The sequence below is a fragment of the Megalops cyprinoides genome, chromosome 9, assembly GCF_013368585.1.
Source record: "Megalops cyprinoides isolate fMegCyp1 chromosome 9, fMegCyp1.pri, whole genome shotgun sequence".
NCBI lineage: Eukaryota > Metazoa > Chordata > Actinopteri > Elopiformes > Megalopidae > Megalops > Megalops cyprinoides.
In genome coordinates this window covers 16259894-16284937 of record NC_050591.1, presented here as the reverse complement: position 1 = coordinate 16284937, position 25044 = coordinate 16259894, and the positions used below count along the sequence as shown (strand labels likewise).

Here is a 25044-nt window from a genome sequence, read left to right as displayed (position 1 = left end):
AACTCCAAAGGACTTCCATAGCTTTGAGAACAAGGAGATAAAGAAAGAAAGGGAAGAAATGGAGAAGTGATTTTTTTTTTTTTTTTTTCCGTGGCATGCCCAAGAGATGATGAGGTGTCTTTGATGTGCAATGTTTCAGCAGGGCTCTCCCTCTTGATTTCTGTGTCCAAAAGAATAACTCTGTTGTGTTTTCTCTCTTTGTCTATCTGTTTATTTAATTATTTATTTTTCTTTCATCTTGTGAGGGGTTGGATGGGTGGGGTGGGGGTGGGGGGGGATTGGGGGGAGGAGTGCAGTTTTATTTTCCACCCACCGGCATTTCCTGCTGCTGTGAAAGGGAATGCCATGTCCTGAACTTTGTTGTTTTGATTTTATTTCAGAGTGCGTTGTATAACCCCCCTGTCTAAGAGGAGGTTTTTGGAAGTAGGCCGCTCCATTGCTAGGGGGTAGCCCAGCTGCGGATCTGTCACGGAGTCATCTCCCCTCCTGTCTCAACTGGCTGTCTCGCTCACTGGAGCTGGTCACACCAATGGCCCCCAGCAGCCAATCGGAGCACTCCATCTACTGCCCCCCTGCCCCCCCCACCCCACCCCCCCACCAGCAGCCAGTCACAGTGCTGCGGGAACCTCACGCTTCAGCGAGCTTCCCCATTTAGAGAACCTCGCTGCAAGGAAGTGGGCTGATTGGAACTGGAGCTGCCATCTTCCTCTTCATTCCCTTCGCTCCTTCCTCCTCACCTTGTCCAAATCTCTCTTCAAAGCCAAATGACGTTCCAGTTGAGCTTTAAAATCAAATCGGTGCAGCGGAGAAACAAATAAATAAGACTGTGGTTGAGTCTTGATTGAAAAAATTAAATTGTATGTATTTCTTCAGCTGACTAACTATACCTGTGAGATTGCTATAGCTGACTTTGTGGGAATTAATTGTTTTAAAGAGGAGTCCCACCTCCAGGTTCATATCCTCCCACATGTGTGTGTGTGTGTGTATGTGTGTGTGTGTGTGTGTAGAGAGAGAGAGGATTTCTGCTGAGTACCGAGGTTACTAAGTGACAGGCTGCCTTTCATAAGCCATCCATAAGGCACGAACACCTTCATGTTTTTCCACAGCATGGTCACTGGAGCATGGCTACATCTGAATGAACACAGACAGACATGAAAGGGAAGAAAGGCCCTGTGGAAGATTGCTGTGGACTTTCTGAGTCTACAGAGGAAGTGAACTGTGCAGTGTAGGAGTGAAAAGCTAAAATGTGTTTATTCATTACTGACATTGCATCAGTCAGTCAGTGGCCCCGTGTCCTCTTTGAGCAGTGGCACCCAGCAAAAAAACACACTGGAAAAAACACGTTAATTGTTTGAAGTGTGGAGAACGTAACGCTGCTACCATCACAGGGGTCGCTGTGCACTCATGTTTATGAAGATCTGTCTCCTATTATTGTGGGACTGATATCATCCATGCAGGGGCCCCCATGGTAGGTAAAAGTGGTGGGCTTGAGGGGGCAACTGCTTTACCAAAAAAAGAAAAATTCAATGATATGTGGCACCGCCAGTGATGGCTCATGGCAGCCTCCTATTCCAATTATGCTAGGAGCTGACTCTCTTTCGATGAGTGTTCGCACGCAGCAGTGTGTATATATCGCCTTTTCTTTGCTCTTTAAACTACATGTCTCTGTTGGGCTTTATTTCCTTGTCTCAGTGGGAGAATTGGTTGTCCATATCAGAGAAATCACTAAGTATGTCCGTTTTTTACCAAGCAAATGAAGCAGGCCAGGAGCCAGGGCTCTCTCATTCTCATTGGGGAAGTGGTTCATGATACATGCCAATGATGTAACATCGTGCTCTTCTGTTTGACACCACGAAGAGTTTGTTTTCCCGTGATGATCTGTTGTGAGCAGGGAGTTACCCTGATGTTGTCACGGAGCGTGGATATATGCCTATCTCTGCCCATTCTCTGTGCCCTATTCTGTCAGTGCGTAAGGGTGCCAGTGCCGGGACTCAGCTCTCACCACATTGCCCAGATCTTACTGTTAACCTCTGTGTGCTCATAGGGCAGCCATGATATCAGAGTTGGTGCTTTTGAGTCTTAATGCATTAATTGTGTCAATATCAGCCCTAAACATGGCTTTTTTTGTCAGACCAGTGTGAGTAATCAGCATGGTTGAGTGAGGGAGGGAAAAGAGGGAGAGCGGGAGAAGAAGAAGGCGGCAAAGGGATAGACAGCAGCATGTTTTGGCCTTTTGTTTTCTTTCTTTCGCGCTTCTCTCCCTCTCTGGATCTACGGGAATGCAGGAGAGACCTGTCAGCTGGACTCTGATGTGGGATCAAATAGCAGGAACTGTCAGAGGGGTACAGGTGATCATGCAGAACTGAGGTGAAAACAAACACGGGGCCCAGGAGGTTGAAGGAGAGAAGCAGATACAGAAGGAGGGAGGGACGGACAGCAAGAGGGATATGGAGGTAGACAGAAAGAGGCAGGTGGGTTGTGTGAGACGGAGGGAGAAGAGAGAGGGATGGAACAGATGACTTCGGCCTTGTGCTCACTTGCTCAGAGAAAGTATCGAATGTGGCTGTTGATATAGGGCTTACTTTAACCCCTCTTGGTTGGATGTATGGCTGAAGATGAGTGAATACTTCTCATAGATGTAACATTAAATAAACACTGCATCTGTTAAGCATTTAGCTGAATTGAAGTGGGCATTGCAAAAGTGACAGTAGTTTCAAAATTTAAATTTCATGTATAGTGCCTTGCAAAACTATTCAGACCCTTGACCATTTCTCACATTATACTGAATTACAAATGATACATTGAAATTTCTTTCTGTTCAATGTTTTATTTAAAGACACTGAAAGGTGGCATTGGTTTATGTTAGAAAATGTATGTGTGTGTGTGTGTGTGTGTGTTTGTGTGTTTAATCTGCAGTGAGTTTTGCAATTTTACAACTCTCTTGATGACAGTTCTCCTGATTGTTGTTTTATAGACGAATACAGTACATAATGCACCAAGGTGCTTACATTCAAAGCAACATCAGCATTTTGAATTTAAGCCGTTAATCTTCGGTGATGTCGTGAGTGTCTCAGTCTTAGTTCTCTCAAGATGACTGTTTTCCGGGGGCGAATACGGGATTACTTAAAACGAGCAGCGAGCCCGATACTGAGAACACATCCAGTTGTGTATGAGCACAGAGCTGCTTAATATGGTAATCAACCCGAACCTGAGCACAGGAGAGAGAACACTTCATGCCTCACTTAGAGATCTGGAGAGGAATGTTCCGATCACAGGGCTTTTTATCCCCGTAGCAAGGTGCGCGTATGAATAAGGAGCAGAGAGGCTATAGGGAGGAGAGGCATTTGAAGCAGCGCCGCCTCCAGCGGGAATCGTCCAGAGACCCGACCTGTCCCACATTTCTCGGGTTTATTTACTTCTGCAAGGGAGGGGCCTGCATACGCCTGCGTAGTGCAGGCACCGGGAGACTGCAGCAGGGAGAGAGAGCGGCTTACAGCCCGAGATCTGTGCTGCCTTGTGTTTGTCCCGAGGTGACTGCACACGGTTTTATTTCAGGAGCTTATAAATGTCAGATTTCAACATATTTCTTCACTCTGAAGGTCAAATATGCAATTAAAAGCACTCAAATGCAAAAGACTTGAAATTCTGAAAGCAAACTGATCTTAGGAGTAGAACGACTGGAGAAGTAGAAGTGCATTACACACTATTATTATGCTTTAGAATATACCTATTTATGTGTCTTAGTGGTTCTGCCCCCTGCCATGGTGAGATCGATATCTCGAGCATGTTTCATTAGGGGAGCTCTGCCATTCATTTTTGTGACCATTGCTATGGCTGTTACCCAGAATAGCATGCAAAGCCGATGCAAGAAGAGGCATGAATCAGCCTGAATAACAGACAAGACGCTTTATGCTGTTTCCACGAAATACATCCTCAGCGCTCAGAAATGCCAAGTTACTCACAGAGAAGATGACGAGTAGGACTGTTCATGTTTTGGTGTTTATTGTGTCGTCATATGAGATTTCATCCAAATTGTGTTTGTTTAAATGAGGTTAGGTGGTACAGAAGTAAATATATGTAATGAATGTCCCTTACAGTCCAGCTATGAATGCCTTGTGCACGTGGGTGACATCAAATGATACTTTGTGACATGATGCATCCAGAAGGGAGTAGTTTGTTTAGGAAATCTCCAACTGTTTCCTTTGGGATATAAGTTGCCTCCTGAACTCTCACAGCCTGTGTGAGCAAGATGCATTAATGTACATTCACTCTTCCTTCTTTTTTTAACTTAAAAAACATGTCAAGGCATGAATTAACATGATCCTCAAGTTTTCTGAAATAAATTTATTTTTAAACAGTATGATTACAAATTAAAAATGATTACAAACTGATGCTTTGTGCATTTCTGCTAAAATTAAAGTATAAAATAATAAATGAAACAGAAAAAAAGTATCCAATGCGTACATTTGTGCGGTACCTATCATGTTTTCTGTTTCTGTTTAATCACTGGTATGAATAAACATGAAGGACTCTGCATGATTAAGTGAATGTGTGTGCATGTGTATGCGGAACAAACACCTTTACATTTTCATCGAAATAAAGTATTTGTGTTTCAAATGTCAGCTCCCTGCACCTGCTCGTTAATCCAAACAAAGTCTGTTGTTTGAAGCAGTGTTAATTGCTTGTTTGTTCAACTGATGTGAGAAATAATTAAAACGGGATGTGGAGGCATTGATGGGGTGTCGATGTTTGACACGAGGCGGCGGGGGGGTGGGGTTGCTTACGGAGACTGTGAGCCTGAAAGCCACACAATAGGTGGCACCTGCCCACAGTGTGGAGTGAGTGTTAACTGTGGTGAGAGGGGCAGAACACTAATAGCAAGGCTAATGGATAATGGAGTATTCCTGTGTGCGTGTGGGTGTGTGCGTGTGGGCATGTGCGTGTGGGCATATGCTCATGTGTGCTTATATGCATACGTGCATTGTTCTCAGCTCATAGGATTGGATGACATTTTGAATGTAGTCTTGAGCAGTAATTTGCAAGTATTTCAAACGCATATGCATCAAGCATGTAATTATTTTGTGGAAAGGTTCTGCACGTAGGTGAGACAGTGTTGTGCAGAGAGTGGGTTGAAAGTCTGGATATATAGCTCTGTGGGTAGACGCAGGCTTGGCACGAGATCAGTTATGAGACCCATAGGAGTGCAGAAACTCCCTGGAGGTACCTGTCACCGCAGGGCAGAGATGCAGAGAGGGAGAGAATCAGAGAGGGGGAAAACAGAGAGGGAGAGAGATGGAGCAAAATTAAGAAACCGGGACTTTCTCTCATCACAAACGCCCCGGTGTGGGTTGGGTGGACCCATCTGCTGAAATAGCGGGAGCAGCCATTAGCAGTCCATTTAGCTGGTCCTTGTGGTAGAGTTTCTCTCCTTAGACAGCTTCCCAGCAGGGGGGCAATTAAAGACACATTAATGTTCCCAAAATGAGGGGGGCATGGGGGCATGACAAATTTCTGTTTTCTAACAAATTCTCTGTCTCTCAAGTGAGGCAGCCACTCATCTGCTCGGTCTGAAACAAATGACCTCCCTCTTTATCACCCTCCCATTGCACCACAGTTATTCTGTCACAGACGTCTCACACATCGAATGCAATAATATTAATGAGCCAAAATGAATGCTTCCATTTTGCAACTCGTTTTTTTTTTCCCCCATTTGTAGATCTGTGACAAGGAGTGGCACTACTACGTGATCAATGTAGAGTTTCCTGTGGTGACGCTGTATGTGGACGGCGTTACCTACGAGCCTTACCTGGTGACGGACGACTGGCCCATCCACCCCTCCCAGATCGACGTCCAGCTGACAGTGGGAGCCTGCTGGCAAGGTCAGCCAGAGACAGGGGATGGGCCTTGGGTCTCAAAAACAAGTGGGGACTGTGTGAAAATGGACACTAGCAGGAGCTCTGAATTTAATCGCTCATTACTGATCCCAGTGCCTTACCCCCCCCCCCCCCCCCCCCAAAAAAAAAACACATTGACATCAATGTCAAATACTGTAAGAGTTTGCAAAAAAAAGGAACAAACCTGAAAAAGCTGTGAAAGGCTATCTGAGAAGTCTATTTCAGATGATTTAAATACAGTTAACGAGCCCATTTCAGTGCAGAAAACTGCTTAACATTGCTGTCTTGAGCCATATAATGATTTAAATATGGTTAATGGTTTGCAGCGAAATGATACATTCTGCTCATCTACTACTGCATGGGGGTCTCATGCTCCAATGTCATTTATATTCCTATTTATCAGCTGTGATTGCCATTTTTCCCCTGAATTTGCAGTGGAAGGAAGCCTTGCAGTAGGGATTAGAAGGCCTGAATAGAAGACAAGTTCACTGGCTATTACATGCTTTTGAAGCTGGGCTAAGCTCCTCCAAAGCAGCACTGATAACTTTATGCACTATTAAAGAATTGGATTGCCTTTCAACGCCATATATTCCTCAAGTCGTAATCCACAACATTATGATGTGTAACAGCATTCATACATTTTTAGGACCATCTATTTTCTCCTTGTTGAAAGCAGGCCGAGATCCCTCTCTGCAACAGAATTCAGAGCTGATTTGTTCACTTGCTTTATCTTTTAAGAGGGCTAATTAGCCTTACTTAGTACTCTTTCCCACAATTAGTCTGCCGACCATTAAAGAGGAACGAAGAGAGCTCTTGCTGGAGGGAGATAAGACGAGGAGGAGAAGTGGTTGAGGGACAATTATACAGCCTGCTCTCCTCTTGTAGTCCCTTCATCTCATGGGACTTGACTGTTTTTTCCTTGTTAAATTATAAAACAGGATTATATAGTTGACCTCTCCTGGAGTGCCACAATCATCGGTCCATCCCTCACTCATCACATACCAAGCTCGCTCAGCATGTGGCAGCAATGTGGCTATGCTATAGTGGCTCCATGCAATTAGAGTTTTGCATCGGGTAGAAAAGTGAGTCATCACCAGCACCCCAGGACAGGGTAGCCTCCAAATAGATCGAGAATAGATGCCAATGCTGGCAGGACTATCTGTTCTGTTGCCTTGGAAAAGGAATTTTCCTTCCTTTTCACCCCATACCCTCAAAGGTTATTCAGAGTTTGCTGAGCAATACCAACTCAGTTGTCCTCTCTAGAATTCACCTCTGTCCTGTCTCACTGCTTCCTGTGGTATGATTAAGATTAAGATTTCACTTTACTGTCAGATTGTTCTGAAATTTGTCTTGCATCCCGTGGCATCAAAAGTTTCACATAGATAACAGACATATATAACAAAAACTTAACATTTAAACACAACAACAACAACAAATATTGCCACTGTTGGTGCTGGAGCATCCTTCATGGGTTCATCCAGTAGAGATGGACGTGTGACGGGCACACATCAAAACAAGGCAGTCCTTTTCCCTTTGGTCTACACGCCTCAACACCACATCACAGTTTGACACCTTTACTGTTTTAACCTCTCTCTGTATCTCCCTGTCTCTGTTTTTCTTCTTCTGTTCTCTCTCTCCTTTCTCTTTCCTGTCTCTCACCGTATTCCTTCTCTAATTTTCATCTCTCTCTCCCTGCTGCACTACCATCGCACGTTTTTTCTTTCTCACTCTTCTCCACCCCAGACCCCTGATAAACTGAAAGAAAGATACCCAGTGAGCAGGAAGCCAAAACAGTGAAAATTCATCTGCTGTAATAAGCAGAATTTCAGTGAGATTATTCATGGTTCAGAATGCGAAAATAAAAAGATCCATCCCTTGTTCTGTTTCAGCACCCCTAATGGTCATGGTGCCATACCAGTTAATTGATAACATCTGTCAGGAAATAATGGAAAAATCATACTCAATTAAGCTCCATTCTGAGCGGTGACAGCATTTTCAGCGTGTCAGTGTATGAATGGCACCCAGGACTATTAGCAGCGCTGAAACTGCCAATTTATCAGACAGGAGTCTTTGAGAACCGAAATGCACAAAAATACAAGATAGGAGACAAAAGAAAAATACCACCTTGAACTTTGGTACATAGATAGAACACTGTTCCGAGCACGCTCAGTGAATGATAAATACTAATCATCAAAATCACAATGCAACTCAAGGCCAGAGTCAGATCATCCTGGGAGAACAAAGGTTAGACTGTTTGATTCCTCTTAAGATTAAGACTTAAGTGGAAGGTATCTTTCTCTCATCTGTCCCTCATCCTTGGGTCAACAGTGTGTCGTAGTGGTTAAATCTGGGATTTGACGGTTGTAGGTTGGATTCCAAGCTTGGCTCTTATATCCTTAAGCAAGGTGCCTAACTTAAATTGCTTCTGCAAATATCCACAGGTATGAATGTGTATTATTTAAAATAAGCTCTGTACATCGCCCAGGATTAGGGAGCCTGCCAAGCAAACAAATAAAATAATGTCTCACATTCTGACGGAAGCTTTTGTCCGTCCCCAGGTGGCGAAGTGACGAAACCGCGCTTCACCCAGTACTTTCGTGGGAGCCTGTCTGGGCTGACCATTCGCCCAGGCAAGATCGAGAGCCAGAAGGTCATCTCTTGCCTGCAGGCCTGCAAGGAGGGCCTGGACATCAATTCCCTGGAGAGCTTGGGCAAGGGCATCAAGGTATCAAACCCAACACTGAAACACAGTGAACGCCTCATACCACAGAGCAAGTCACAGGGGCAGCTAGCTGTAGAAACCATCCTCTGGGCTAGATACAGGCAACAACAGACAGAGAGTAAACAGTAGTGAGTGTTTGGCTGGGCAACAGTCAGTGCTTTAGAAAAAGGCTCCTCTTTTTATTCATTATTCATTAGTTATTTATTAGCCTTATCAGCCTCAGCCTCAGCCCTTATAAATAGGAAGTAGAAAATAGAAAGTAGAAAATTTTGCAACAGTATGTTTCCAGTTGGTACAGCAGCTTGCAGTAGTGATTAGGGCACTGGCCTCTAGACCTGAGGAGCTAGGTTAGTTTCCCTCATTACTGCCATAAAATAACTGAGTGTTTAAACACTTCAAGTATAAGAGCAGGCATCACACAAAGTGACAAAAGTATAAAACGTGACATTTGCACATTTGTAACTGTAATGTTAGATGTGCAAAAAAAGCTAGGATTTACATGACATTGACATGCAATCGTTTGGCAGATCCTCATATTCCAAGTGAATTACGAAAAGTGCATTCTACAGTGTCAGGCAAATAAGTGTATAGATACAGAATCATTGCCATTTTTGAAATTTTGTGTCATTATGGGAAACATTTCCACAAAGGGAGTAAGTACTGTCATATGACAGATAAGGCAGATACTACTACCACCAGCCACCAAGCTTGTTCCACTGTGATATGTACCATATATATAGTGAGTTGGTGAGCTTGCAAAAAATATTTACCACTGAGCTGCTGCAAAAGCTTATACTGCCATCAGACTTTTGTTTTCAGTGCTTAAATCAGCACTAAGCATTTATCACAATCCGTCACTGATCTCCTTTTCTAAAGGAGGAATCAGTCTGATCCCACTCTCAGAACACTGAAGTAAGACAGTTTAAAGGGAAATGTCCCTTCTCTGCAAAAAGAACTGAAATTTGTTCATCAACCCTGGCAACTCAAAGATGTAAATGTTCTTCTTCTACCTTGATGAGGGTTTCAGTATCTAAGTGTACCCTTTGAGTCTGTGCCACACTGAGCTTCAATAATCCGTGGGCAGCAGTATCTTATGGGTCAACCCAGCTGAATTAAAGTGCTTCCAGTAATACTGCCACATTGTCTGCATAAATTTACACTGGAAGGCTCAATGTAATTAAAGACTGGGTTATAAATGACACAGAGCAGCCAATTCATGAGATTCAGCACACACACATGCACACACTCTCACACACACTCTCACCCCCCCCCCCACACACACACACACACACATACTGTATATATATATATATATATATATATATACTTTTTTACATAAACCTATACGTAGATCTCAATGAAATTAAATGCTCATTGATTAGTCAGTGGATAAGGGCCACTGTAATTGAAGTTGATGTGCAATTAGAGAGACAAAACTGGCTGGTGATTAATTACCAGGTAGGGAATTAACAGCAGGATCGAAGTGATGGCACAGCCTGGGGGGGGCACATTCAGACCTGCAGGAGGAAAGAACGTCTTGAAAAGTATTATTGCTCTACTCCTCTCGCCTGGGGCCAATCCATCTCCCTGCTCAGAGAGAAGAAATGGCCCTTTTTGTAGACTCCAGGGCTCAAACACTCGCCAGCTCTTTTGATGCTGCATTATCAAAAAGCACTTTATGTTGTCACAGAAATATGAAATCTTGTCAACCTTTACAGATAGAGAGGAGAGAGAGAAAGGGGGGGATAGGGGGAGCATATTCTGGAGGCCCAGTTTACCTATCTTTTAAAAACCCTTTTTTAAATATTATTATTCTCTGTGCTCATCTGAGGCTCCTGAACCCTGGAGCTTAAGGAAACAGTTTAAGATCAGAGGGTAACTTTTACCACGCAATCAGAGATGAGGATTTTATAAAACCTGGATTCAGAGAGCGGTGCATTGCCAGAGAAGGGCCCGGAATATCCTCTCCCGTAGCCAAGCTTTAAACAGGAATGCTACATGTCCAAAAAAGCTGCTTCAGCTCATCCCAACTCTGCAGGGAGCCATATTGTCTTAGGAGCTGAAGAAGCTTATGATCCGCCACATCGGAACAGCTAGCTCGCTGCAGACTGTGCTGTATGAGTGATCCTTTTCATACTGGCTTTTTCACTCATCTCTTTGTGTGGCTACTCTGCCATTACTGAAGCACTGCATGGCTATGCCCTTGATTAGTGTACCCATGACGCCAATCACAAACAACTGATGTGGCATCAGTTTGCATCACACGAACAGCTGTTTAACACACAGTAGTATCTTTTGATTTTTTAATGCTGTGCTTGTGATGGTGTCCTGACGGTGGCGCTCTCACTCCCCTGGCCTAGTTCCACTTCAACCCGGCCCAGTCCATCCTGGTCATGGAGGGAGACGACCTGGAGAACATGAACATGGCCCTGAAGAAGGTGTCTTACATCAACTCACGCCAGTTCCCTACGCCGGGCATCCGCCGCCTCCGTATCTCCACCTCTGTGCAGTAAGCTCCTCCCCTGCTGTCCATCACAATTGAAACCGATAGGCTGACCCAGCAGGTGACCTGTCACATTCTCACCACATCACTCCCATGCCCTACTGTGAAGACTGAGAGGTGCAGGTAATGATATCGGCCCTGTTTATGCTGTCTCAGAGTATCTATTAATGGGGCAGTTTCAACACCTGCTGAGATCCCGTGTTGGCATTTTGACACATGAAAAAAAGTTTCTATCCTGCTAATGGTCCTTCTCTACTGCAACTGCAACAATAATTATCGCGGCTATTTCTGTTTTCAAACATTTCCCTCATGAAAAAAACAGTTATTACTCTTTTGAGAATGTGTGGGAAAGCCCAATAAAAGGCAAAATGTTAGTGCAGGCAGATATGCTGTGACCTGTGTGTAGGAGTGGCACCAGAGCAATTAAAGCACCAAGGCATGATCCCACAGGCAAGATTTGTTTAAGGTAGAGGCATACATCGTAACAGATACACTGGTCTTCTCAACACAACTTGCCCAATATTGGGCTCCAGCTGGACTTGGAAAACTTGTCAAGCCATGAGGTTGCTAAGGTTACTGAAGAATGTTGGCAAGTTGCAGTATTGACACAGCTTTAAAAGGAGTCTGTATGCCTTCTGTCCCCGGAAACAAAGTGAGCAAAAACAGACACACTCAATGTTGCACACTCCCAGTACTCCACACATTCAGTGGGATGGACAAGGGGTTATGGGATTGTGTGGTCTGGAGCAGAAGACAGATGCAATAAAAATCACAATTAACAGACAGGGGGTACAATTCTGTATCTCAAGTTCTAAAATACACAGTGAAAGTGAGTACGGTTCTGACACCAGTCGAGTAACCAGAGCCGCAGATATGTGGTGCTACATTTAGGGCAGGCAACTTGGCCCGGCCCGCGCCCATGTGTCTGATATGGAAATCGGGAGTCAACGGCACGAGCGGAGGGACCGCCACCCCGTATCCGCACTTTAATTACCGCAGCCTGGCGAGGGGAACGGGGCTGCAGCAATGATGACAATGGCACTTAGGAAAGGATGAAGCAGGAGAGGCAGGAAAGTTGCTGCGTCAGTGCGCGGGAGGCGGCATGCGGCACGAGGGCCGCAGCGGCAGATGTGGAGGGCTGATTGTTAATGTAATATTCAAAGCCGCGCTTTCCCCGTCTCATTTCCCCGCCGCTCCAGCCACCTCCATCTGCGGCTCTTTGGCTTCCGAGGGCCGCGACTGCGTGCACCACGGCAACATCTTCACTAAGACATTAGACCCCTCTGAGGAGGTTTTTTTTCCTCTCCTCTTTTCTTTTCAGCTGAGTGTGATTGTCTTTCCCTTGTTCTATAATCCCTTTTCACTACTCGTCTCCTGCTCTGATTGGCACCGGGGGGCAACTTTCTAGATTTAATTTTATTTATTAATAATTCCTTCTATTTGCCAGAGGACAAGAGAGAGGCATTGGATTGTATAATAGTCTTTACACATGGATCCGTGTTAATATTCATGCCGGTTTTAAATATGCATGAATCCCTGCAGCTCAGCCCTGAGGGAACCGGCTCTGCCATAGTGTCGGGTTCGACGCAGGGCTGAGGGCGGAGTCCCTACAGCTAGAACAGTGGGGGACGCCTTCAGGGGCTGAGATCATAGATAAATACTTTATTCTATTTCAACGTCAGGTTCTTTAATGTAATAGAGGTTTTTTTTAGTAAGTCTTTTCACAGGAGTCCTGCCTTTACTCGAAATCCTCGTATTTGCATGGATAGCGAGGCAGCAGTCAGTAGGAGAGTAGCTAAGTTGCTGCGCAGGTTGTGATATGTGGCCAGTGATAAACACAGATCTGTATGTCAGTGGCTTTGTCCTTTTCACTGGCTCTTCTACTCTTTCTCAGACATTGGCGGTTGGCCTTGTTTACTTACAATCCTGCTTGTCACAGGATTAAACTTTCAACAGACAGCTTGGTTCATGCTTTAAGAAGCCATAATGGTACCCATTGCCTTTCTCCTTGCCAGTCAGTATTACAGTTGTTGGTATGGGTATTTCCCCAGTAATGGACTTCCATATTGAGTCTGACTGCCTCACATCACTGGAATCTGGAAAAATTCTGTTAAATTCATTGAGAGATGGCATTAAAAGGACATTCCTTCCATACCATTGGTATGGTATCTGTTTCGCAGGAGTTAAAATCCGCAGTCAGTGGTGTCCTCTGTGCTATCCGTGTCATTACGCAGCTTGTAGCCTTGTGAGCAATGGGCCAGATTTGAGAGAGAACGTAGCTTTGAGAGATCATCTAGATTTCTGTGCTGTCACCGATTTCTATCGCACCAAGGTAAGAATCCCTTCAGTCGCACTGCTGGCTAACTCCTCCACAAAATGGCATGAGCTGTGTGAGTCTGCAGTGAAAGCTCAGTTTGACAGTCACAGCTGTCATAAATGAATTGCCGCAGGGGAAGCTCATTTGGGAGATGCAAAGAAGTTCAGTACGAGTGTAACAATTGACAGTCCTTATAGGTTCACAGATGATGCAGAGAGGATCCTGATCTCCTTCCCTGCCTTTGCTTTCTCCTCCCAGAACTTCCACACACCTCCAGGTTTGTTTTTCTGTTCCATATCAGGGTTAAGTTGTTTCATTCTGAGTGTGTAACTGGGAGAGACCTCCAGCGGGGTTTGGAGAGGGGAGTAATGAAGCCCATTGATTCAACACTGATAACCTGATTGAGCCCAAATGAGACTCCTCAGGAGGGACATATCTCGGGGCTAAGTGGTGAAAAGGATGAGCAAAATCAAATCGGACATCCCTGATCAATGCAGACACCGAGAACCGGAGCTCTAATGGCTGCGTTCCAATTCAGCAGACAAGATCTTCAAACCACATCAATAAATGCGTTGAGATACTGCGTGTACATTTCCCACAAAGAGCTCTAATGCTCTGAAGTGCATAAAACGGATGTATAAATGAAAGGATTGATTTCTCCAGCAATGTCAGTATGAGCTGATGCAGTTCAGCGTAATGCTGCAGACTTTGATTGTTTGCTTTTTTTACATGAGCTAATTAATGGTACATTGTTAGTGTATTGCTGCTGATTCTGCTAATGAGGATAATGGCCGATGATTCATAGTGTAATAGGTGGAAGGAGCAGAGAGGATGCATCAACGCAGTTCACAAGGACACTGCATTAGGCAGAGCGAGTCCCAGTGCGAAAACAACAGGGGAAGCAGCAAAAAGTGCAACTTCAACAGCTCCATAAAAGAGCGCAGCCTGGCATTCGTGCGACTGCTGCACTGTGCTGGAGTTTATTTTGCTTTAGCGCTCCCCGCTAGTGCTGTATCATCGTAAACAAGTAAACAGAGTTGTAAATTAATTACAAAAAATACGATTAAATGTGTTTTTTTGACATAGCCTTAATAGCTATTATTACTGCAAGCGTCAGGAAAAAGAAGCTGGAATTAATGTGTGCAAGTTTTTCTGTCCTTGATTTTCTCCCTAATTAATCTGGCCAGGGTCCAAGTCCTCAGTTGCAGCCCAAGGAGCCAGCTCTCTGCACATGGTTGCCTCCATCTTTTCCACAACAAATGCCTATATATGATATGATGAACACAGAGATTGGCCTTATCCTTACCTCTGTGATATAGGGAGCACAGAGATTGGCCTTATCCATACCTCTGTGATATAGGGAGCACAGAGATTGGCCTTATCCATACCTCTGTGATATAGGGAGCACAGAGATTGGCCATATCCATACCTCTGTGATATAGGGAGCACAGAGATTGGCCTTATCCATACCTCTGTGGTATGGGGAGCACAGAGATTGGCCTTATCCATACCTCTGTGATATGGGGAGCACAGAGATTGGCCTTATCCATACCTCTGTGATATGGGGAGCACAGAGATTGGCCTTATCCATACCTCTGTGATATGGGGAGCACAGAGACTGGCTGTTATCCATAACTCTGTGGTATGGGGAGCACAGAGATTGGCCACAACAGTCCCTCTCTGATATGGGGAACATACCTGGAGCACATGAGAAAACACAGTTTTTGCCCCAGGAGGTGACAGAAGCACCACAGCACAAGAATTATGGCAGCATGATGACTGTAATCACGAACTGCAGGAAGGAAGTGTGAATGCCGCTGCTTGTGTTTGCTGTTTAGCTGTGGACGTAAATTACGGCTTTCCAGTCTCACAACATATTTCCCATAAACTGATGCATTTTTCATCTTTTTTAAGGAAAACTTCTTAAAGCAAATATTTCCCACCGAATCCCAGCCCAATACTTATTGTCTCCCTCGTTTCCTTAAGAACTGCTTCTCTCTGTCTGGCATTCTGTTGCTTTCAAGTTAATTGATTTCCACCATATTAATTGCAATGTATTGGACATGTCCTGTCAAAGAACGTGCCATCATTTGTCTTCCTGTTTCCTTTCATCATCCCCTCCTTTCCCTCACCAGCATCGCCTTGTTGTTCAGGAGACCGACATCTCAGTCTCAGATTAGTAGTAAACAATACAGGTCCCATTAGGATCTTTCTCTCTCTCTCTTTCTCTTTCCCTCACTCCGCCTCTTGCTTGCGTGCTGCTGTGTGACATTTGCAGGTGTTTTGGGGAGGACACCTGCATCTCGATCCCTGACATCGAGGCGGTGGTGATGGTGCTGCAGCCCAGCGAGCCCCGCATCACTATCACGGGCACAGAGCGGCTGGTGCGGCCGGCCGCTGACCTGCGCAGCCCCGCGGGTCTGCCGCTGTTCCAGGACCTGCACATCATCAGCACCGTCACCAAGAATGACGCTCCTGCCCACAGCACAGGTACAGCTCACAGTGACAGGAGACAGCATAGGTACACAGCACTGCTACAGGAGACGGTATCTATAGGCTACTGTACCCAGTACAGCTACAGGACTCAGAGTAGGTACCCAGCACAATGACAGTAGACAATGCTAGTACATAGTACAGGCATAGTTCAAAATGCAAACACATTGCACAGGTAAATGACACAGGTACAAGATTTAGTGGAGGGTACTGTACATAGCTTAGGCACAGGACATGACGCAGGTACACAGCACAGCTACAGGATCAGTACAGGCACACACCACAGGTCCAGGAGATTTAGCACTTACACAGGACATGATTGGAATCCAGTCAAAGGCCACTAACTGAGAACACAGCATAATTTGTTCCTTTGTATCATGCTGACTCTGTTTAGTAGGATGTGCTGTGGCATGACCCAGTAAAAATCAGAATATAATCTGTCCCACAAGCCCCATTGTTTCCGGGTGTTTTAAGATTATTTTGCTACTGACTAGCGAGTATAACTAATGTGGGTATGGACACAGTGAACTCGCTGAGCTGAAGACCTCTATCGAAAGCTAACAGAACAAGGCGTACTGTTGTCACAAATCTAGGTTTTGGTGCGACTCGTGGGAGTGACATCACCCTCTGGAGCGAAGCTCAGATGTTCTGCCACACAAGCATGCTGTACTCACTGATTGCTATTTTTTTCTGAGAAAGACAGAAAGCAAATAAGCACATGAATAAGTGAGAGGGCTGTTTCCCGAATGGCCAGGGCAGCTTTAAACAGCTGAGCTCCTGTTTCATTCATGAAAGTAAATCCCACCTCACAGGCCAACATGCAAAACACATTTGAGGCATTTAACTTTTAATGTGGTCAAAGAGTTCTGGATTGCCTGATCAGCAACTTTGAATATTTTACAGGATTATTTTTTTCCACATTTCCGTCATCTGTGGGATAAACTCGGAATGTGTGTGTCCGTGTGTCTCTCCCTTCACAGTAACGCAAAGACTGCACTGAACAGTTTACTTGCTCTGTTAACAGAGTTTAAAATCCCATCACAAAGCAAACTTTTGTGGCGGGGAGGAGGGAATGACTAGCAGCCAGGTTTCAGGATGAGGAACTGATGGATCCTAACTCCCTTGCAAAGCTGGACTGTGTGTCTAATATGCAGCTGAATCCATGTGATCTTGCTAAGAGGTAACAAATGTAAAATGTAAAAGTTCATCTATTGAGCCTGAGTCCCCTACACTGTACAGGACAGAAGAGAGGCAGACAATTAGAAAGCTCAGCTGATACTACTGCCTTTTGTCAGGAACTAGGAGTACCTTTCAGGATTCATCAAGTCTATCTCAGTGAAGGGGCGACTGCAGCCATAGTATTACGTGGCTGATTAACACATCAGAAGAGACTCAGAGGGGAAGCAAAGCAAGGTTCAGACGCTCCGTCTGCTCGTAGTTCAAACCCTCACGCTTCCAGCCTTCCTCCGGGTGAATCCAGGGCCGCGCTTTAATGCGTCGCCGGGCTGGATCGGGACGAGCGCGGCTCGCTCCTCGGCGTGAAAAACAGTAGCGCACCGCAGAGAGAGACAACGCGAAATCAACAGGCCTCCCAGAGGCGCGGTTGGGGATCTCAGTGGGAGAGAGGGACCGTCTGGGGATAGCGCGGGGTCGATGCGGGGACTCGGCCAGGCGGGATTGCTCCTGCGGAGTCTTTAAAGGACCCTCAGCCCCGCTGTCTGCTCTGATTCCCGGCAGCTGCGAGGCACGTGCCAGCACAGCCTGCCAGTTCTGCGGAGTCTTTACCGAACATGGCAGGTGCCTGCCTCTGGGACACACGTCCACAGAAACGCCCGGAAGCACAGCTGAAACACACGGCAGCGCGTCTGGGAACGATTCCAGCGCTGTCTGAAATCACCCCTGGTCTCGTGCTCTGTCTTCCAACCTCAATTTACACTCGCTGAATATTCTTGGAGATAATGACTTTTCGCACCGGGTGACACTCGCGAGCGTGTGCGCCTGTGTACATGCGGCGTGGGTAAAAAAATCAGAGGGGGCCCGATTACGCGCGTGTCATCTTGAATCGGTGCCCTGTTAGCGCGAATATCTCGGCCGTCACATTCCCGTGCCCCCGGCCGCGGGTGATGGATGCCCAGCGGGGGGTTTTCTGACGCAGGCGGGAGGGGATGCTGGCAGCGGAGCGTACTCAGAAGTGGACAGCGGCGCGGGGCGGGGCGGTGCGGGGCGAGGCGGGGCGGGGCGTGGCCGTCTCTGACCTCGCGGCGTCCGCGTTGCTCCGGACGGATATTTCATCCAGTGCGGACAGCACGTTTAATAACCTGAATGGGTCTGTCAATAGCGCCGCCGAGTCTCGACGTAACTCATGTACACTGTCTCCCACTGTGGCAGAGGCCGGGCGTAGCCGCATTGTTTAGCGTGTATATCCTCACTCTGCTGTGGCCTGCACGCGTACAAGGCTGAGGAGACCCAGCCTGCCTCTGTGTGTCTGTGTTAACAGCGCAGACCGCGCGAGAGGAAAGTTCAGGCTGTTCGGTGCTTTCAGGTCTAACGGGGACACTTCTGCAGGTGCACAGACCCATTTCCCAGAAAGCCCCACATTGTCAGCATTCAGAGCACATCTGTGGCTGTGGGCTTCAGGATGTTTTACAGTATGCCTTACCGAGCTAAATCAGGAGCGTGGAGAGCCATTCCAGTCCCTTACCCTAGTTTCATTTAGCACAGTGAGCCTGACCTTCCTCTACATGAGCTGTTTGCTGATAGATATTTGAGGTTTGTGACCAGACTAGGAACAGGCAGAAATGCCTCCATGAGCTTCTGCATTAGTACATTCTACATTATTGTCATTTAGCAGACAGTCTTATCCATATCCACCATTTATACAGCTGGACATTTACTGAGGCAATTGTGGGTTAAGTTCTGTGGCTAAGGGTTCAATAGCAGTGCTCCAGAGGGGGTTCAAACCAGCAACTTTTTGGTTATGAGCCCTGCGTCTTTCCGCTACACTCCACTGCCGCTCTGATTCCATGTGTGAATGCCTACCAGCAGTAATACACACTACCGTAACTCTGCTGCATGTGTGGCGGCTACACGTCCAAAATCGCCCCCCCCGTAAGCGTGACGGTCACTCTTCACCGTGCGCTCCAGTCCGCAGGCTGGGAGTGCTGGAGGAGATCATCCACAACCTGGACTACTGCGACGTGCTGGTGATCGGGGAGGAGCTGAACCCGGAGCGGGAGAGCCTGGCGCTCCACCACAGCTCCCTCCTGGGGAAGCACCTGGACGCCACCAACTCCACCTCCGGCATCTCCATCTATGGTGCGTACCCCGCAGGACCCGCCCCACACCACAGGGAGTCTCTGCTGTCCTCCCAATATATTTTCACTGGATATTTCCCCCAGAGCTTTGTACATTTACTATTAAACACACAGATAATTTGTTGGAACGAGCAGACATATGGCATGTTTAGCATTGCCAAAGCAGCGGCAGCAGGAAAACAGGTTCAATAATGGGTTACTGCTGACGTTTTCGCTGCAATTATAGTTTTATCTGAATGTGTTTAAACTACAGTACAGCTGTACAGTACAGCTGGGACCACACCAATATTATTAAATAAAACATTATTATGACGGATACTTTAATTTTGTGATATATTTGTCATTTTCTTTGTGTTTTTCGTAATACAGGAGCAAGTAGTTGTAAGGTCGGTGGATACTGGTCTGCTTTGTTTGCTTAAATTTAGAAAATGTTACCGCTTAATTCTACCCAGGATGTGATTCATTTAGAGTAGTCATAGTGACTAAGGGGACCTCTCCTAAGGGGAACATATTTTAAGAATCACATTTGTCCAGAACAGTATGATTCTTACAAGCAGTTGATTTTAAAAGTGAAGTAACAAATGAAATGGATAAAATGGACTTATTTATTTTTTATTTGACTAAAAACGTAGGTAAATTATTCATGTGGAATAAAACACATTTGAATGCGGTTTTTATAAAAGGCTTTATTAATTTGAATGAAAATGACTCTCCTTGAAGTTATTGTCCCTGTGCAAATAGCTGGTGCTGCGATGCCATAATACAATCAGGCCCATAACCAAATTCTTTGAAACATAAAATAATGAATTTGTCTCATATTAATTATTTTTAGCATCTCCATGAAACTTGCAGCGCGTGTAGTCAGAAATGCCACAGCAGAGTCGCTGTTTGATCAGAAACTTGTCTGGCGTGTCAAGCACCGCTTCAATCATAGATGCCTTGCCAGTTTCCATTAGGCCTCAGTATCAGTCGTTCTTCATGCTATCCTCGTCTGGGGATTCAAGGAGGTCACGTTTTTCACTGGAAAAAAAAACAAGTCTCTCTTTCTTTCTTTCTGTCATGGCGGCTGGCATCCAAGCTCAAAGCTGAACGCCACAATGTTCTTCTCAAACTGTTTTACATGCATAGGTGTTATGATACGCAATGCCAGATGCAAGATTCTAATGCAGGTTTGAAATTCTTAATGGCTTTTTTCTATTATTATGCAGCATTGAACTCCACTGAGGATCATATTACATGCAAATGAGCAGAAAATGCTTCTTATCAGCACATTGCTTAATTCTTGCAAGCGGAATATTTAGACAGCATCAGTACAGGAATAGTTCTGTCTCACTGTTTTTGAACACTAAGGGATGCTGGTTCTTATTAGTATTGCATATTAGCAATTCTTACAGACGTTGTGCACTGAATGGCAGTGTGCTCTTTCACATCATCAGAAAGTCTGAATTCGAAAGTAATGGTTCGTTTTGAAAAGTGACCAGTAAGTAAACACCAACTGACTGAACAAATCCGCCGATCAGCAGTAAGAACAGGTTGTTTTCTCCTCTGTGACGCTGCACTGTTGAACAGCTTTGTCTCTTTCACAGGTGTGGACTCCATGTCTAATTATGAGCAGGTGATTAGGCAAGTGAGGTACCACAACTGGCACGCGGCAGACCTGTCAGAAAGGAAGTTCCGCCTCACCTGTTCAGAGCTGAACGGCCGCTACACCAGCAACGAGTTCAACCTGGAGGTTAGTGCCAAGAGTCAGGGGAGAGGCAGGGGCTGAATCGTTGTAATGATCTAATAATCTCAATACATATATATGGAATTCCGCAGTTAGAAAAAATGTAAAGCAGCTGGCCAAAAACCAAGGTATCACCAGTTATGAGGATATTCTTTGGAGTGGTAAATATTCAGATAAAATAACTGGAAGCCTGAAGGAACAATATGGTCCTATCAGTGCTAGGATTTCTGCCGTTTCTCTGTGGACATTGAACAGGAGTTCGTGAGCTCTCCCAGTGTATATGGCTGTCATATCCGCTGTCTGCTCCCCCACCCTCCCCCCGCCCCCCTCCTGCCCCCCACAGGTCGGCGTGCTCCACAGTTCGGGGACCGCGGATCATGCCAGTCACATGGCAGCCCAGCCCCAGTACCTGCAGGCCATCCATCATCCTGTCATGGCTCACAGCCTAAGCTCCACCCACCACTCAGGTAAGGGAACCGGTCCGACGCCATCCGAACAAAGCCGGCCAATTAATAACACATGAAAATCCTGATTGCCTGGCTGCCCGCTAATTATTTACGTTGGTGGTGTGCGTTACTGAGGGGCCCTGACTGTCTTGGGCATGTAAATTGTGGCGTGTCATAGAGCTGGCAGTAGGGAGAGCGCGCAGGGGAGCGGGGCACCATGGGATGCCGCGCTCCGGACAGCGGTGGGGAGGGTGAAAAGGTGCGGCCCAGCGGGACACCAAACCCACCCTCCCCTCCTTGCCCCACTGCCCCACAGCGCTGTGCCCAGCTGGAGGTCTCCTCTTCCCTGCATTGTCTGGCCTCTGTAATCATCTGATAAGTGAAAGTAATTAAAGTTCACTTTAAAAAGGAGCGAGCAGTGCAGGGAAAACAGAGACAGAGGGGAAAAAAAATCTCTGGCCATTACTTTACAAGGTGGGCTATTCTATTAGGGTTCCTCTGGGAGCACCTTGTGGAGCCTGATACACGGGGTTTGCCAGCAAGATCAAAAGCCAGATCTGAGTTCTTAACACGTATTACATGCACAGAGAATGAGAATGAATCAAACGGTCAATTAAAAACCCTTAGCCCCTCATGCTCCTGTCCGTGAAGGCTCTGCAGAGCAAGGAGAGGCCGTCTGCACCCACGTGTTGGCAAAGGATGCTAGGTAGTGAGGAGTTCAGAGGGGGAAAGAGAGCGAGGAACAAGAGGAGTAGATGGATCAAAAGCACCTGCTCTCCACACACACACACACACACACACACACACACAGACAAGCATAAGCATAAGCATACACACACAAACAAGGCACAGTTTGGTACTAGCTCTTGACAGAGCTTGTGAGGGCAATGATGTATTGTGAGGATGGAGATCAGGCTTGCAGGGAGGAATGAGGAGGGTAAGCCCACTCTATTTGGGGAGATTCATTGGGCGCTTGAAGGTTGCTGAGCAACTGGGGCTGAAGAAAAGGAACCAGGAAGCAGGATAAAGAAAGAGGAGCGGACCACCCCAGGGTTCTGGTTCTGCTGCCTTTGGGTCCAGCCCCAGCACTGGGACAGATGCCCAATAAGATGCATCTCTAACCATGGTGGGCAAACTCTGACCCACACTGATCCCCAGGACGCCCAAGCCTCCCCCAAACGTCACTCCCTGGCACACTGCTAGCTACGCCACCTGCTCCCCCTGCAGGGCATCTGTGTACCGTTTACGGTAGGCAGCTCTCTGTGTCTGTGTGTGTCTGGTGGCAGGATTACTCAGGCGCAGCCCTCAGTGACATGGAGCTGTGTGCTCTGCCAGCTCTGTCAGCATGTGCCATCAGAGAAGAGATGCCTCTTCTGCTGACCGTATCCATCTGTAATCCCAGCAAATTCCCTGACCTCCTCCAGGGCACGCGTGTGTGTGTGTGTGTGTGTGTGCCTCTGTGTGAGAGTATGCGTGTTTGTGTGTATGTAGGATGAAGGTGAACCCATAGTTGTAGGAATATAATTGTGTGTGAATTGCCTCCCGTTGCCATTGTTCATTTGCAGTTTTCCAGCAGTGCAGCCCCTCTGCTGAGACTGTTCACGTCCCTGTAAATGAGAGGGTAGACTGAGACTGTGCACAGTGAGCCCGTGGCAGCGCACAAAGCCCGTCACAGCTGCGGTACTGCTGGAGGTCTCCAGAATCAGAGGAATCCTTCTTTACTCACATGACCTTTACACATCCTTTGGCATCGTGACCATCTTGCAGTGGCAGGTGCAGTGGGGGGAAAATAGCCTTTCTTCACACCCTGCTGTGTGTCCACTCACCCCCCCCCCCCCCCCCCCCCCATTTCAGCTATCCCTAGCGCAGCCACCGTGGTCATCGTGATGTGCATCACTGCCCTGGTAGTCATTGTGGTCCTGGGCATCTACCGCATCCACGTGGCCCACCAGCAGAGCTCCAGCAGCGGGGACAGGACCAAGGACGGGGACATGGACTGGGACGACTCGGCGCTCACCATCACGGTCAACCCCATGGAGGTGAGAGAGGCAAAGGGGGACACAGAGACAGAGATCTGGTGGCGGGGGTGGGCGGGGGTTGTCAGAAACAGAGGCAGGGAGAAGTGCACAGAAGCAGAAAGAGAGAACAAAAAGACGCAAAGGTAGACAGAGAGAAAAAGGCAGAGCAAAAAAGAGCCACACCTGCTCCCCCACTCACCAGGAAGGCCCTTAGAGTCCTCTGTGCTGCCTGACACACCCGTCCTGTTCTGCAGAACTTTGAGGAGCCGCAGCCTGCTGACGAGGAGGCCAGCGAGGAGGAGGAGGAGGAAGAGGAGGAAGATGAAGAGGAGGACGAGCTCGAAGACGACATCACCACTGCGGAGTCTGAGGACAGTGACGAAGAGGAGTCGAGAGTGGCCAGAGTGCCGCAGGAGAGCAAGAGAAGGGGCCAGCTGGAGTGGGACAGCTCCACATTGCCCTACTAGTCACAACAACAAACACATTCACAAGTTCTACTCCTGACTCTGAGGTTACTGGTTCATTGGCAAGTCAGCTCCTCAGTAGTATGCTTTTTTCCCAAATTTAATCTGTTAACACTAAAATTTAAGTAAATGTTGCCCTCTGCTGGTGTTACAAGTGTACTGCACCACAAACCCACTCCTGTTTGTGACAGTAGTTTGACTGTTAGGCCAGGAGTTTTTTTTGTTATTTTGTCTGACAATGTAGAAAGCCTGCTGATTGCTGTCAGTCACACTTTTTATATTGTCTGTCAATTAACAGTGGTTCAGATGATTTGGTTTAGTGTAAACTCTAAGAAACATGCTTTCCAAGCCTGTGTCTGTGACAAGGACTCTGTTTAGTGGTCTCTAATTTACCTGGCAGGTCACTGTTTCTGATGAAAACCCCATGCTTTCGGATATTTCAAACCTTGGTGATTTTGCAGTTGTATTGTCAATCTCTCTTTCATAGTCTTGTTACAAAATCTGTAGTCTTGGCCCTGACATCTTAGTTTTTATGCTAAAAAATGAAGTAAAAACAAAATTGCTTGTTAATTTTACCTGTTTTATGGGTCCAAAGTCACACGAGAATCTCTGGCAGTTGTAATTAGCTTTTCTGGCAAATTTCGCATCCGTTGGTTGCAAGTTACATGAAGTGGAAAATACACAGCACAGTTCCAAATGAAAAATAAATCCTTGCAATGTATACACTGTATATTGTACTTTCTGTCCTCTGTGTTAAATACCCCAGGACTTTAAGATTTGTGTCTTTAATATAAACATTGATTTACAGTGTTTTAATATCTTAGTTGTTTTTTTTTCCTTTGCTATGGAATATATTTTGATTATAGTAATTTCAAATGTAGGAAATATAAAAGATTATTGAGTCTTCAGAGAAATATGTCTAATACAGTGGCACTAAGAGAGGTTAATACATCTTGAGTTGATGTAAGATTTCAGATCTTGAATTTATTTAGTGAAAGTTTATATTTTTCCTTGGACACAATGAGGGAAGGGTGTAGCTGTACATTTTTATAAGCTCCTCTGTAAATAGCAGTTAGATTAGTTCAACTGAAGTCCACCCCATGACTTCTCCCATTTGTATGTTATCCACACTTGCTTGTTCAATACA

The 25044-nt window shown here is 46.1% G+C and overlaps 1 protein-coding gene across 1 annotated transcript in view; it reads left to right on the top strand.

The window, feature by feature from the left end:
• The window catches only part of LOC118783553 (calsyntenin-2-like), a 201853-nt gene extending 177790 nt beyond the window's left edge, over positions 1-24063 (top strand). The window contains exons 9-17 of the mRNA XM_036537479.1: positions 5717-5879; positions 8453-8619; positions 10977-11125; positions 15715-15926; positions 19074-19244; positions 20830-20975; positions 21313-21436; positions 23270-23454; positions 23688-24063. Coding sequence (XP_036393372.1) covers positions 5717-5879; positions 8453-8619; positions 10977-11125; positions 15715-15926; positions 19074-19244; positions 20830-20975; positions 21313-21436; positions 23270-23454; positions 23688-23900 — 1530 coding nt within the window. The 3' untranslated portion in view covers positions 23901-24063. The remainder of the gene's footprint in view (positions 1-5716; positions 5880-8452; positions 8620-10976; positions 11126-15714; positions 15927-19073; positions 19245-20829; positions 20976-21312; positions 21437-23269; positions 23455-23687) is intronic.
• The last annotated feature ends 981 nt before the right edge of the window (positions 24064-25044 follow it).